General features: G+C 40.8%; 2 protein-coding genes across 2 annotated transcripts; both read right to left on the reverse strand.

Annotated features, from left to right (window-relative positions):
• Positions 1-5,965: 5,965 nt before the first annotated feature.
• On the reverse strand, positions 5,966-6,259 carry THITE_2046527 (uncharacterized protein; the record flags this gene model as incomplete). Its single annotated transcript, XM_003653359.1, has 1 exon — positions 5,966-6,259. A coding segment is annotated over one exon (294 nt), but the record flags the coding sequence as incomplete, so codon positions are not given.
• A 7,308-nt stretch (positions 6,260-13,567) lies between these two features.
• On the reverse strand, positions 13,568-13,759 carry THITE_33521 (uncharacterized protein; the record flags this gene model as incomplete). Its single annotated transcript, XM_003653360.1, has 1 exon — positions 13,568-13,759. A coding segment is annotated over one exon (192 nt), but the record flags the coding sequence as incomplete, so codon positions are not given.
• Between the last annotated feature and the right edge of the window lie 2,180 nt (positions 13,760-15,939).

Consider the following 15,939-nt stretch of genomic DNA (forward strand, 5'->3'; position numbering starts at 1 on the left):
TCTGTTTTATACTAGTGTATACTCCTATATTTAGTTTGTTTTTACTTAAGCCTTATATTCTTATCCCTCTAATTGTCTCCTTAAACTATATAATATATATCCTATAGGTTAAGGAGCTCCTTAAAGTACTTAAACTTCTAGTAAGTTAATACCTTTGTAAGCCTATTTATAGGCATTTTAGCAATTAGCAAATATACAACCTCGAAAGATCCCTTTGTATATTCTTGATATAGCTATATATTATAGATATTAATATAACGTAGGCGAGTGCTAATACGTTCGTTCTCTCCTACTATAAGGCAGATAGTCTATATATTGTTATAGAATATAGTCTAAGGTATACCTAGCTTAAGTTGTAGGTCGCTAAGGAAACGCTTAAACACTATTGTCTCCTACACTACAGTGGATAGAGCGAGGAGCTCCGCCTCTATAGACGAGGTGGTAACTATATCCTAGTATATAGTCTTCCAATGAACGAGCCTATTAAATAGAGAGATAAGATAGCCTTATAACGACCTATGTATATTAGGATTATCTATATACGATATATCCTCTACGATAAGCAAGATTTGTATAGGAGTAGCATCCTACGGTATACCCCTAAACTAAATAGCGAGGAAGCGTATACTAAATAGGTAGGAGATTATATACTTTATAGTATCAATGTATATCCCTAAGGGGTTCGTTAGGAAGTGTGAGAGCAACGATGCTAGGAACGTGACCTCTGTGCGTAGTACAACTATAGTATAGAGTAGTAATCTAATAAGCTTCTAGAACAGCTTGATCTATACTTGAGTAACAGTGTTAATGAACTTATAGAGCTCTATTATAGGGAGAGGGATATTTAGAAAGGTGATTTAATCTATAAGACTAAAGCGCTTTGTAATCTTCTTAATATACTAGTTAAGGCAGAGCTAGATCTTACGTTATATATAGTCGTAAATTACCCTAATACTTAGAAACTAAGCTACGTCCCCCTTTTCGTATACTTCGTACTTCGCTTTTAGAGCGTTGATAACCCTCTAAGCTGTCTCTATATAGTCTCTATAGTAGAAGACTAGGTAGTCGTCTATATAGAATAGCACAAGTATATACCGTTGGCAGTCGAAGAATAAGTATAGCTCCTTAGGCAAAGCTATAAGGCCAAGCTTCCGAAGTATACTAGAGAACTCTCGGTACTAGAGCAACGGAGACTCTTATAAGCTATATAGAGCTCTCTACAATTCTATAAGAAATCTAAGCTCTTCGAACCCCTTAGGCATCTTATAAATAACACCCTTAGGCAGGTCTATATTTAAGAACGCCTACGCTATATCGAACTGTTTAACCTTAAGATTAAACTATATAGCGATAGCTATTATTATATAGAACAAGCGCGCTACGAGTATAGCTATATAAGTGCTTTATAGAGTAGTAAGCTCCTAAAGGTCGCCTCGAACATAGATATAAGACTTACACTTCTCAAGGTTGCTATTTTAATCGAACTTATAGACGAAAACCTACTTTAGAGAGAGTGGTCTTCCTTTGAAGGTCTTACATCGAATCTTACGCTATATCTTCCTATTGACGAGATTGTAAATCTCTTCCTTAGCCACTTTGATAAACTTAGGCCTTTAAAAGTAGTTGGCGAGATCCTTCTAACGCTTAGGAAGCTTAGCGAAGTCGTTAAAATACACCTAGGGCCTACTTAGCGTTGCCCTAGGATATACATCATAATATTAGCGAACTGTCGCCACGAAAACTATATACAATGTATAGTACTAGATGCTATTGCCCTCCTATAGAGCGATTATAGAGTTATCTAAAAATATATAGCTAAACAAATGCTATATATACTAATCTAGTACATCGATGCTCTCCTTATAGTATATAGGGGCTACGAAGTACACTAGACCGCCACTTCCACCTATACCACCGCTAGGAGACTGTCTATAGATCCGTCTTAAATAACGAGTTAGTAGTCTATATACCTTACGTATATACTTACGCTTCTCCTTTACTAGTATAGCTATAGGTGTCCTAGAATTAGGCTAAGAACTATAGTTTAAGGCGTCTTCCTAGTCGTCTAGAGCCTCTAGCTAATCGCTAAGGCGGTCGACCTCCTCTTTACTACTAAGAGTATCGACTATAGTAGTACTTACTATTGTACTACCTTGGCTAGTACTCCTAGTTATACCGCTAGCGACGCTACTACTAACGTCTCTAATAACTGTATTAAAGGCCTCTGATAATATAGTTCCTACTAGTCTACTGTCACTGCTAGTACTGTAATTAGTAGGGGGGCTACTCCCTTTAAAATCGTCTAAACGTTCTTAGTGTAGCTTTGGAGTTGGTTCTAGAGTGTAAAGACCACTAGTAGGCTCTTTACCTAAACTCTAGCTACAATGCTCGAGTACTTCTATACCCCTTAGATAGGATAGAGAGTAGAGAGGAGCTTACCCTTCTAGTTCCTATTCAGTTATATCCCCTAGATGTCCTAGAGAGCTAGAAACCGTCACTGGGTCTTTATAGGCATCTATAACTCTAAACAGTACTGCCTTAGCGTCCTAAGGCTCTATAGGGAGTTCAATAAGCTTAACAACCTTTCTAGCGACTACTACTAATTGAGTATTAAGCTACTCCTCTCCCTTTTAGTAGAACGTATATTCGTCAAAGGTTATATTATATATTGTAATAACCTTCCTAAGTTTCAGTACCTAGATACAGTAAATGTTAGACGCCCTATATCTAACAAGATACCTAATATACGCTCTAGGCTTAACCTTCCTAGCACGCCTCTCAATCCCCTTTTTATATTCCTTTATTAGCGGGTACACTTAGTAGCTATATATATAAACGCTACCCTAGTTAGAGCGTAGGTCGGCAGTTAGAGAATATATAAGATAGGGCTAATACTAGTGAAACCAGTGCCTAAACTAAGAGTCGAGCACCTCGTTCAGTAAGCGGTAGTTGTAAACGCGACTTAGGCTTATACTATATAAGTATATAGCTATAACTATCGACTTTAGCTATAGGTTCTAAGGAAGTCTAGCGCCTATAAGTATTGCAAGGCTCTTTGTAATAAGTTCTTTGTCTATATATTTTAAACTGCTATTAGGCTCCTTAGTATCCAAAAGCGTAACCTCTAAGTCAATACTCTACCTCTACGCCTAGAGCTTGTATACTATATATCCCTTAATGCTAATGACGCTAGTATCGCTATCCTGCCTAATCTTATAAATAGGTAGCCTAAATTAGCGTTTCACCTAGCGTTTAAAGCGGACAAGCTCATTGTATATACTATCGTATATCTTATATATAAGTAGAGTTGTGAAAAGCTTCCTACTATACTCGTCCTTAATAACTAGTAGCTAGTTCGAGCCGTCAAGTGCCCTTAGAAAGTCGAACAGGTCCTAAAAGACCCTCTAAAATAGGCGTAGTAACAGCTTCGATAGTAGGCAGCGCGAAATAACCTGTTCTACGTATACCTATATATATACCTTGTATTCCAGCCTACGAAGCCTGCAAATCTATATACCTCTAGCGTTTAAAATAAGATGTTCTAGCGCCTCTGAACTTAGATAACTAGATCTAATATACTAGAGAGTAGCTAGGTCTTCTCTCTTTAGGAGTAGGTCCTTAGAGGGCCTACTCCTCCTAAAGTTCTTTACAACTGTAGCGCTTATAGTTATAAGTCTAGTAAAGCTTCTAGGGAGCATCTAAAGGGCATTAGAGTAGGAGGAAAGAGCATTGTATTATAAGAAGGTTAGGTTAAACTTCTCAACTAGTTGCCTAAGTATAATACTCTTCTCTAAAGTTCCCTAACGTAGCGTATAATCCAGACTATAGTACTAAGCGCCCTACGCTCAAAGGCGTCTCTTAGAGACAATGTTGATATAAAAGCCTTCGACGATAGCAACGTTGTCTATAATAAGGTCCTTAGTATTTGGGCTATATATACTATTTAAAACGTTCTTAATAATCTATTTACTATAGCTAGAGATAGGGAAAGATATAGTGCCTACCTCAACAGTCTTACTGCTCGTCTTAACGAACGTACTAAGGACAAAGAGAGCCCTATTATTAACGAGATTAACCGCTCTACAGTTATTAAATAGAATACATTTGCTAAGCAGGTATAGGCTAAACTTAAGAGATACGAATATACTATATACTCCTTTAAGCTTATTTATAATCGTTAGATCGATAATAGCGTATACCTAGAGCACTCCCAAAAATAAAGGACCTACGCCACTATTAGGACTAGTAGTCTTAGCATTTGACAATGTGTTCTAGATCTTCTAACCAAGCTTCTAGAGCTCTACTCGAAGGTTGTTCTAGCACTCTTTAGCGAATCGTTGGCGTACTATATTTACTATATTGTTTAGGAGCGTTACACTATTTAGGGATTCCTCTATTAAAGTGTACCGAAGTTGCTAATATTCTAAGGGAAACTACTAGTAGCGAAAAGTCTTTGGCTTATATAGGTAGTTGCAGTTCTTCTTACGCTTCTAACTACCCTTCTGACCGTTCTACGCTCCTAGAAGTATAGGGTAGGCTCTAGGCTTCGGATAGACTACCGCTTTAGCCTAGAAGATCGCTTTAAATAAGAGAGCTAAGTCGAGAAAGGTTGGTCCTTTGCCGCTAAGCTTCTTAGTTACACTAATATCCTTTAATATATAAGTCGCCTACTCTAGATCTAAACGTCTTTATATAGTCTTAAGGAATATAGTAATAGCTATTGCGTCGATGACTATAGCAATGTTGGCCGCCTTTACACAGTAGAGGACCAATATATATATAAGAATCTAGGTCCTAGGTTCAACGCTACTCTAGCTACCTCTAGCAAAGACAGTTGTATACTCCTCAATAAGCGTAATAAAAGTAGCGCTATTGGAGGGTACAATAATCTTATATAGCGTCTATATAAACCTATATATACCAGTGATGTTCTCAGCCTCTATAATGTCGTATACGGTATATACGTAGTAGTCGCTAATAGATATATTAATCATTTTATAGAGTTTGTTAATAGTATAGAATACTACAATATCGATAACGGACTTTAAAAACGCCTTATATAGCTTAAGGAATTTATAGCGGATCTCCTCCTTAGTAGGATTAGTTGACTAAAGTTCCTCGCTATAGGTAGTAGGATTAGCTACCTTCTAGGCTTACAATGTAGTATACTACGCCTAAAGATAGTGGTCCTAGACCGCCTAACGAGCTATACCCTAGGTAGGCTATATAGGAAGGCCAAGCATCTTAGCTTCAGTAGCAAGCTCGGTGTCTAGGTCAATAATATGCTAGATATACAAGTTGTTAGCCTCTTAGCGAATAGCAGAGATCTATCTTGGCTAGTCCTTAGGGCTATTGAGGGTTAGAAGCGCTATAATAGCAACGGTAACGATTTTCTTAGTTTCGAGTATTATCTTAAAGTAAACTAAGGTGTACTACGTTGTTTAGACTAAACGATAGGGGTAATATAAACTTATAGCAGTTGTTGACGATCGAGAAAACTAGAAATGGTTGTTAGAGAAAAGAAGAAGGATAGCCCCAACTAGGCTACACCACTATTATAAGTGTTGTATACGAACCGGGCTTATAACTAAGAAGAGTAGCGAAGTAGGGCTATATAGGATGCAGAGGCATATATATTGAGAGAGGTGCTCCTCTTAAGCTAGGTGGAAGGAGCGCTGAGGTCTATATATATATATAGGCAGAGCTGACATATGCCCCCTAAGCGCAAGGAGCCTAGCAGATAGAGTCACGTGTACACTAGCACGCGACAGAAGTACTGCTTATACAGATATTCCTACAATAGCTTAAAGGACTCTAGTTCCACTGGCGTAGGCTCGAATTTAGCGTTTAAGGTAAATGCTTTCCTAGTGTTCTTCGACTTAGTAATAAGAAGGTTCCTGCTTACTCTCCCTTAGGTAAAGAGCTTGGTTTTACAGTCCTATAAAAGCTATGCCTTTACTATATACTATAGGATGCCTTTGCGTAGCCATCTAGCTATACCTAGGTACTGCTCTAAGGCTTCTAAGGTATTAGGGAACTTAAGCTTCTTAAATATAGCGATTCTATCGTCTATCTTAGCTACTCCTTCGCCATTGACTATATAACCAAGGAGTCTTACTGACGGGTAGGCTACAAAGGGTTTTTCTATAGAAATGTAAACGTATACCTTGTCTAAAATATCGAGAACCGTCTCAATATACTTGAGGTACTCCTCTATATCTTTACTAGCGATAATAATGTTATCGATATAGGTGTGTACAAAGTGCTTGTACTTACGGAATAGACAATCTATAAAGCGCTATACAAAAGCTAGCGAGTTTTTAAACCTTATTAGTACGACGTTTAAACGTTCTAAACCTCTAGGACTAATAACCACTATACGGTCATAGTATTCTTTTGCGACTAGAAGCTAGAAGAAAAATCTAGAAGCGTCGAATACTATAAAGACTATATTGCTTATTATTATATTTATAATATCATCTTAGTTAGGCAATAGGTATATATCTGGTACCACTAATATATTTAGAGGCTAGAGGTCTACAACGGCTCTGCCTTTCGTCTTTCTAGCAACTATATAGTAGACTATAAAAACTAGGCAAGCGACAGGAGTCGGCTAATCTATAAAGTCTATTTTCTCTTATATATACAGTTTATTATATTCTTCGTTGACAATCGCTTAGTCCTTAGTGCTTAGCAGGTAGATCCGAATAGGTTTAAGCTAGTTCTACTATCTATCGACAAATAGGATTTTCATCTTCTGCTCCTCTAGTATAAGGACAATGCTATAGTCATAGAAGACGTTATACTTGTCTAGTAGTACCTTCATTTCTTCTATATACCGTTTGTCCCTACTATAGATACTTACCTCTACTACTAACTTAATATATAGGATGTCGTCTAGTTTCTCAATGCTATAGGATAGTATATAGAATTCCTACTTAGTAGATGGCTTATACTTATTCTTTATTAGCGTCTTCGTCACTAGTTCCTTACCACTTAGCTCCTATTGCTTAGTCGTCGTCATCTATATATATTTATCTTCTGTAACGTCGTCCTAGGTCTACTATATAAGGTTCTATACCATTGCCTAGATATCCTCCTCTAGGCTATACTAAAGGAGGTGTCTAATACGCTATCCTTTAATAATAGTGATTAGACAAGCGGTATTGTTCCTTACAACGGCCTAGTATACGCTCTTCGTATCTACAATAGCGTCTAGTACGCCTTTAACGTATAAAGCGAAGTAGAGCTCGTATTTCTAGTTGTCTACATTGTAGTTATCGGCGTCTATAGGCTCGAACGTAGTCTTAATCAGGTGTTCTATTATAGGTGCGACTATTATAGTGTTTACAGCTTTCACCTTTTGTATTATCCTTCTTCGCTCTATACGCATTCTCACCTTTATATTGTAGACTAACTAGAAGTAACAGGTTAATGTATTAAGGTCAATCTTTACTCTATTGCAGAGTATAAAGTCAGTTCTAATCAACAGTTTTGCTCCTAAACCTTCGATAACGTCGACTATCATAGTGAAGTAACCTTCTACGTTAGTGCTATAGACCATTCCTCAGATATAGAAGTCGAACTCGACCTACTTCTTAACTTCGGTATAGGCTCTAATGCCCTTAACAAAGTACAGCTTTATATTAATCTAATATAAGTGTTTAGCCCACTTAGAGATAAACTCCTTGTCGATAAGGTTGGTATTGCTGCCTATATCGAAGCAAACCTCGGTATCTAGTTCGCTTAGATTTACACTAATGTTGATTATAAGGTATATAGCTTGCTTATCTAACGCTTTTAGTAGTAGTATATATAGCTATACTTCTACGATCTGTCCTTTAGTTAGTGTAAAGTTTACTGCCTTACCTTCAAGGTTATCTTCGTTGTTACTGAGATTATACTAGCGGTCCGTTTAAGGCTATATAGGTTTATACTTGTCTTTATCGCTATCGTCTACTATATACTCGAAAAGCTTATAACGTATTATAAAGACTCTACTATAAGCGGTACATTGCTAAATCTATAGAAGCTATTGTAGCGGTTTATTCTAAATTAGTCTAGGCTAGCAAGATATATAATATATATAGTAAAAACTATTAGCCTCCTCGTCTTCCGATTCTTTATCCTTAGCTTTAGTATTATATTCGTCGACAAGAACGTACTTAACCTTTTCTAGCATTTTACAATAAAGATTAGCATCCTCGTCGTCTCCTATTACTATAATCTCGCTATAGTATATAAACGTGCTATCTTCGAACTGCTTCTTATATACGTATATACAAATCCGTTAGAGCCGTTGAGGTCGTTTGCCCTAGTTGCTATTGTCGCCTCTTCTTAGGCTATTAAATAGTCTAAGTCCTCCTCTACGATCGTTGAACAGTCGATATCCTCTTCCTCGTCTAGTTGCGCTATAGAAATTTCGATTACCGAATAGCTATACTTAGTCGCCATCTCTATACCAATTGCTTCTAATCTACTAGGGTCTATCTCTATCTCTCCTCCAATAGTCGCAATATCCTCTTCTGCCTTTTCCTATCTAGAAGGCTCTACTATCCTCCTAGCCGTCTCCTTATTTATCTTCGTTGTACTCTATATCTATATTGTTAGCGATATAGCTATAGCTAATAATATAGCCTTTAGCAACGTTCTATCGAAGCTTATCTTTAACAATATATACTTTAGTATTAACGATATTAAAGAATACGTTTATCTCCATTGTTATATCTAATTTAGGGCAAAGCTAACGAAGTTTAGAATAAAGGCTATTATATAAATATATTAAACGTTGCTCTTTAGTAGTATTTCCCTAGATATATATATATTTAAAGTATTTTATAGCGAATTTCCTAACTAGTTTATCTTTATAGTTGTCCTTTATAATATACTAGTTTTCGTTTAACTATTTCTCTACTTTATATTTCTTAATACTAAACTCTTTTTTTAAACGTTTAGTCTATACTTTTATAGATATAGTCAATACTACCTTCTCTATAGCGGAGAGCTACTGCTTATACTATTGTAGCGCTAAACCTTAGAGTAGGGTCTACATCTCTATATATAGGGTCTCTTCTCTTACTAGGTAGTACCTAATAACCTAGTCTACTCGCTAAACCCAAAGGTTAACGTCCCTATAGTACAGCTACTACTTGTTGTACTATAGGTCCTAAGGTTCTTTAGAGTCGTTTTCTATATCTAGCTAAAAGAGACTAGTGTCCTAAATCTTCTATTTTAACGTAGGTATAGGTGCCTACAAAGATATAACGCTTCCGTTGTCGGTTTTGGCCTAACAGTCTCCTTTGGCTATAGCTCTATTCGCCCTTTCGATTATAATATTTAGGTTCTCTATTATTCTAGCTATCTAGGTAAGGAGATCCTACGTAGTGAATATAGCTTAGATATCTATAACGGTTGTTCCTTGTCTAGTAGGTCTAGCTATCTATCTAAAGGGTCTCTCTTAGAGCGGCTACTATCTATATAGTAGGCTTAGCATCTCTCAGAATAGCGAGGAGATACTAGAATCGACTAAACTACCTATATATTCTATTCTAAAGTTATAGATGACTATATCTAGTCTAAGAAGTTTAGATAAATACCGAGATAGCTAGCTTAGCGTCTATAGTAGTAGCTAGGGAACTTAGTCGAAAACGCTAATCAACTAAGCTATTAGAGATAATAAGTTTTCCTCTTTAGGCTATTAGTTCTAAAGTAGCGAATCCTATAATCCTCTTAGTAGCTCTTAATAGCGTCTACTAAGATTGTAGCTACTAGTAATATAGGTTTTATATCCTTGTTAAGGAATAGTCGATATATTCTAAAGCTTTAGTTGCTCCTAGAAGGTTAAGCTTAATAGAGTTAATAGCTAGTTCTTAATTAGATTATATCTAGTCCTTACCAATATTTCTAGCGATATAGCTAGTCCTAATTGCTAATCGTTAGTCCTCCGAGGTTTTAAGGTCTCTTATAGTCCCTAACTCTTTAGTACTAAGGTCTTTAGCGTCTCTTAGGTTAAGTCCTCAGTCTCTAAGACAACGTCTTCGATCCTAGGGTCTAGGATAAAGTGTTTACTAACTACTACCTAAACTTTATATTTAATAGATATAAGATAGGTATATATAGAGGGCAAGCTGCGGACCTAGGAGTATGCTCTAACTAGGATAACTGCAAAGACTTAGGGCCCTAGCCTAGCCTAGGCTAGGGAAATCTATACTAAGTGCATACGCAGTGCTATAGCCTACGGTGCCTCTACTGCCTATACTCCTACCCCCCCCTAGGGCTAGCCCTAGGGTATTGCTAGGAGCCTGGCCAAGGCCTAGAACCGTAGCCTCTAGGTAGTCACTAGGGCCTACTAGGCTACGCCTATCTACGCCCTCGAGACCGAAGCCTGGGTTCCCCCTCTAGACCTATACCTTAATAAAAGGCTAGTAGACTTCGAGAGGCGGATTCGACGACCAGTCCTCCTAGGGGGCCAAAGGCCTATCGACATTATAAACGGGGCTTGCCTTAGGCTCTATAAGAGGTTTAGGAAGCCTAGAGGCCGAAGAGGGCCCTAGAGGGTATAGGGGCTATAGGAGCCTATAATAGTAGAAAAGCAAGTACTAGCGGCGCTGTAGTGGGCTAGCTGTAGGCCTACTAGGCAGGCGTTTATAGAGGCTTAGGAGGAGCGGTAGAAGCAAAGGGTTTAGGTGTAGAGTAGGAAGCCTAGGAGGCTAGCTAACTAGGACCCCCCTAACTTCCTCTTTACCAATAGGGCCTTAGCCTAGCATCAAGGCCTAACCAAGGCCCAGAGCTCTCTGTTAACCTAGGCCAAGGTGGGGGCTATAGGCCTTCGGGGCTTCCTTTTCAAGGCCTAGGTCCTAGACGTCAATACCCCCCTCTACGCTTGTGGTAAAGGTGTAGAAACGGTGGAGCACTTGGTGGTCTAGTGCAGGCACCCCCCGAGGCCTAGACCCTGGGCACCCTAGGCTATACGGACCCGCCTAGACCTCTACTACGTGCTATGTGGTAGAGGAGCCCGGGCCCGCAGGCTTGCAAGGGGGGTGGTTAACTGGCTTCTATAGTTAGGCTAGCTTCTAGAGTATAGGCTAGCCGCAAGGCTAGACCTTGCCTAGGAGCCTAGCCTAGGCTAGCCCTAGGCTACTGGGCCTGCTTAGCCTAGCCACTCTTTTTTCCCTTTTCTTTATAGCATTGGGAGTTAGACTCGTTCGTTTGTTTTGTTTTTCCTTGATTCTAAAGGTCGGATACAGGTTTTTCATCCGGCCCTTAGGGCACGGTTTTCCTATATATAAGCGGTAGAAGGACTGGCGAGCCTTGGCTAAGGGTATATCGGGGTAGGAAATAATAATAAGATAGATATATAGAATATAGTTGTTAAATATCTAAGAGGGAGGATACTCTAAGACGTATAGTTCTTAGGCGTAGCGTTATATATAGTCGTCTCCTTCCAATACTATCTCGAGGGATGCTATAGCTTCTAGGTACTTAAGGTCTTACAAGCTAATGTCGGTAACCCACTGAATGTCGTAGGTGACTTCAAAGTCCTTAATAAACTTAAGTATCTACTAGGCGTCCCTATAGACGTTTATATTTATAAAGCTTAACTTCGTCTAGTTCCTAACGCCTTGAGGGTATCTAGGGCTAGGTTAACGGTGTTAACGAAGCAAACTAGTTCGTTATATAATATGTTTCCTAAAGCTTACTCCCTTATAAAGGAGCGTTATCTACCTTAGGCGCCGCTCTATACAACTTGCTAGGTGTAACTTATAATATCTTCTAAGTCGAACTTAGCTCCTTTCGATAAAAAGCAAATAGGTCCAAATCGTTAGTAGACACCACTTGTTATATATAGATAGCCCTTAATAACTATCTAGCGGTAAACGTAAAAGGGTAAAAAAGATCAATACCTCTTAGTCTCGTCAACTAATAAGGCGGCACTCCTAAACACTAGTATATATTACAAAAGTATATTGATGTAGTCTAGTCTCTATAAAAGGGTTGCAAGCGAGGTTCCCTTTTTAAAGGGAACGCTCGTCACCCCTAACCGCGGTGCGGTCATAGGTGCCCTTGCCACAGTTGCGTGTGACAAAGAGGTTTAGAAAGCCTAGAGGCTAGAGGGGGCCCCAAAGGGTGCAAGGGCTACAAAAGCCTACAACAGTAGAAAAGCAAGCACTAGCGGCGCTGCAGTGGGCTAGTTGTAGGCCTGCTAGGCAGACGCTTAGAGAGGCCTAGGAGGAGCAGTGGAAGCAAAGGGTTCAGGTGCAGGGTAGGAAGCTTGGGAGGCTAGCCGACTAGGACCCCCCTAATTACCTCTTTACCAACAGGGCCTTAGCCTAGCATTAAGGCCTAACTAAGGCCTAGAGCTCTCTACTAACCTAGGCTAGGGTAGGGGCTATAGGCCTTTGGGGCTTCCTTTTTAAGGCCTAGGTCCTAGACGTTAATACCCCCCTCTACGCCTACGGTAAAGGTGTAGAAACGGTTGAGCACTTAGTGGTCTAGTGCAGGTACCTCCCAAGGCCCAGACCCTAGGCACCCTAGGCTATACGGACCCGCCTAGACCTCTATTACGTACTGCGTAGTGGAGGAGCCTAGACTCGCAAGCTTGCAAGGGGGGTAGTTAACTAGCTACTACAGTCAGGCCAGCTTCCAGAGTATAGGCTAGCCGCAAGGCTAGACCTTGCCTAGGAGCCTAGCCTAGGCTAGCCCTGGGCTACTGAGCCTACTCGGCCTAGCTACTCTTTTTCCTTTTCTTTGTAGTATTGGGACTTAGACTCGTTTATTTTGTTTTTCTTTGATTCTAGAGGTCGGATATAGGTTTTTCATCTAGCCCTTAGGCACGGTTTTCCTATATTTAAGCGGTAGAAGGACTAGCGAGCCCTAGCTCAGGGCATATTGGGGTAGGAAATAATAATAATAATAATTAACAATATAACTACTGCAGTACTATAACTTATACTTTGGCAGTTGTAGATAGCTAACAACAGCTGTTGATAACTGATAACAACTGTCAAAGGCTATCGACCTTAACGTTTGATAGCAGCTAAGAGCAAATCTAGATAAATGGGTCTAAGCTGTTAGAGATCCGAGTTTAAGCCGTTAGATCCGAGTCAAGCCGTTAGATCCGAACGTCATTGGATCCAAACGTTCATATCCAAACGTCACACTCTAGATCTAAACGTCAGACTCTGGATCTAAACGTTATACTCTTATAACTTAACCGAATATAGCTAATTTAATCCCGATAGGATACTCGGATCTAGCTCTAAGCGTTCGCAACTACGTTAGAGCATTCGGGTAAGCTGAACAAAGCCGAAGATACGTACTGCAGTTCTTTATCTATATAGTAATGCAATGCCTCCCGGCTTTGCGAGATAGAACCTATTGTGAATAGATCTTTTTGCGAGTTGAACTCGCAGCCTCTGCTTGTTCAATCTATTTTTGCATGTGCTATAGTCACTACCTACGCTACGCCATCTCTGTAACGAAGCACACTAGTACTAGGGTCCGAAGACCTTATATCCTTGCGATTAGCCTCCCTGTTCCGAACCATCCTCCTGAACCTCCGAACCTTCTAAAACCTCCCAATCGACCTACCTTGCACCTCTGGTGCATACCTTCGAACCTGTCCTCCAGTGCTAGCCCTCTCCTCTGGCACTATAACAATCTGTCTCTCTGACATTTGGCCCCCTAGGAGGACCGGTCGTCGAATTCGTCTTTCGAAGTCTACTAGCCTTTTATTAAGGTATAGGTCTAGAGGGGGAACCTAGGCTTCGGTCTCGAGGGTATAGGTGGGCGTAGCCTAGTAGGCCCTAGTGACCACTCGGAGGCTACGGTTCTAGGCCTTGGCTAGGCTCCTAGCAATGCCCTAGGGCTAGCCCTAGGGGGGGGTAGGAGTGTGAGCAGTGGAGGCACTGTAGGCTATAGCACTGTGTATACACTTGGTATAGATTTCCCTAGCCTAGGCTAGGCCAAGGCCCTAAGTCTTTATAGTAATCCTAGTTAGAGTGTACTCCTAGGTCTATAGCTTGCCCTCTATAGCTGTTCTATAGGCCCCCTACTATAGCCTCTAGTCTAGCTAAGCTCCTAGGAACCTAGCCGATTGGGTGGGCTATATAGGCCTAGTTCCCCCCCCTTATAGTAGGGCCAAGTGCATTAGGATAGCCTATTGCCGATAGCCTTTGTTAAAGTGCACTAGTTCGCTCTTTTTAGCTACAAAGGCTATACCCTAGGTTTTAGCCCACTATAGGCATATATCCTAGGCTTTTTCTAGCTACCGAGCGTTAGCTTCCAAGGTTCTACTAAAGGCAAGTAGGTTAGTATCGTCGGTAAACCCTACTAGGCCTAGATGCGAGTGCTTCTCTTTTAGTACCCTATATAGGGTGCTAATATAGAGTAGGAATAGCACTGGGGATAGAGGGGAGCTTTGAGGGACCTCTACCGCTACTAGGATAGGCTTTGTAGCTTTCCTATCGAAATAGAGGATAGCCAATTAGCTAGTTAGCTAAGCCTTAGTCTATAGGACTAGCTACCTTGGGTAGCTAAGGTCTTAAAGGGTGGCTAGGAGCCTTAAATAGTTGACTATATCGAAGGCTTTAGAGATATTAAGCTATAGGAGCAAAGCCACTGCCCATTGCCTCTAGGCCTCTTAGACCTAGGCTACCACTAGCTGTATCGCCAGCTCTGTAGACCTATAGGCCCTATTGCCTATTTGTTCTTTAGGGAGTAGGCTGTTGGCTTTGGCAGCCTCTACAACCCTCCTCGCTACTACTGCCTCTATAACCTTGCTAATAGTAGATAATAGAGCGATAGGCCTATAGCTAGCGGGGGTCTAGTAGGCTGCTAGAGGCTTGCTAAGCTTCTACAGTACTACCGTTTTAGCTACTTTGAACTGTGGGGGGAACCACCCTACCTATAGGTATCTAGTGGCTAGTTTAGCTAGGATCTAGGCCAGTGGTTAGCTATAGGCCTTAAGTAGGCTAGTAGGTAGGAGGTCTTCTCCTAGGGCCTTTTATAGGGCAGTGCCTATAGAGCTTGGCTAATGTCTTTAGGTATCACCCTCCGTTCGATAGTAAATTGGCTAGGCTAGTCCTAGGCAAGGCTAGGGTCTTAGATATTAGAAAGGTCGATAGGTAAGTTCGGGAAAAACTGGTCTATAAAGGCTTAGGCCTTAGCCTCGAAGGTGGTTAGGCTAGGGGCCCCCTAGGCTACTTAGAGGGCTTGGAGCTTAGGGGGGTCGACAGGGGTATAGCTCTTGAGCTGGGCCCACTTTTCTAGCCTCTATAGTAGAGCCTAGTTGTCGCTAGCCTCTTAGAGGGTAGCCCTCTAGCTAGCTATTTTAAAGGCTTTAATAGCCCTCGACAACGCCTTGGCGGCCCTGTTGTAGCTTGTCTAGTACTTGGGGGTAGGGACTGCTTTGTAGGCCCTCTTGGCCTGCCTAGCCTGTTTTCGAAGATCCTAGATCTCTAGGGACTACTATAGGGCTTAGAAGCCTTAGTAGGGCCGTTTCCAGGGGGTAGTGCGGTTTACGATAGCCTATAGCTTGGCTATTAACTTGTCGAAGGCCTCCTATAGGCTCTAGGCCGTTGTAGCCTACTTGGTAAGCTCACCTAAGGTAAGCCCTATTATAATAGGCAAGGTCTTCGCTTCGGCTTCGACCTCGTCCTTTCGCATTATACCCTAGGCCTACCCTATTAGATAGCTACCCTAGCACCCTCTAGGCCTAGATACTAGGGCTTCAAGGGCCTAGGGGTAGTGGTTAGACCGCCCCCTAGTGTCTAGGCTATAGTAGGTGCCTTATAGGCCTATAGAGGCCCAAATATAGTAAATAGTCGATAGCTAAGCTAGCTAATGGCCTTGGAGGGCCTAAGTTATAGCCTTATAGGGCGTATAGAGCTTAAGATCCTACTAGATAGCTAGATTAAGCAGCTCGTCGGCCCTTCGATC

Source organism: Thermothielavioides terrestris, chromosome 2 (genome assembly GCF_000226115.1).
Source record: "Thermothielavioides terrestris NRRL 8126 chromosome 2, complete sequence".
Classification (NCBI taxonomy): Eukaryota; Fungi; Ascomycota; class Sordariomycetes; order Sordariales; family Chaetomiaceae; genus Thermothielavioides; species Thermothielavioides terrestris.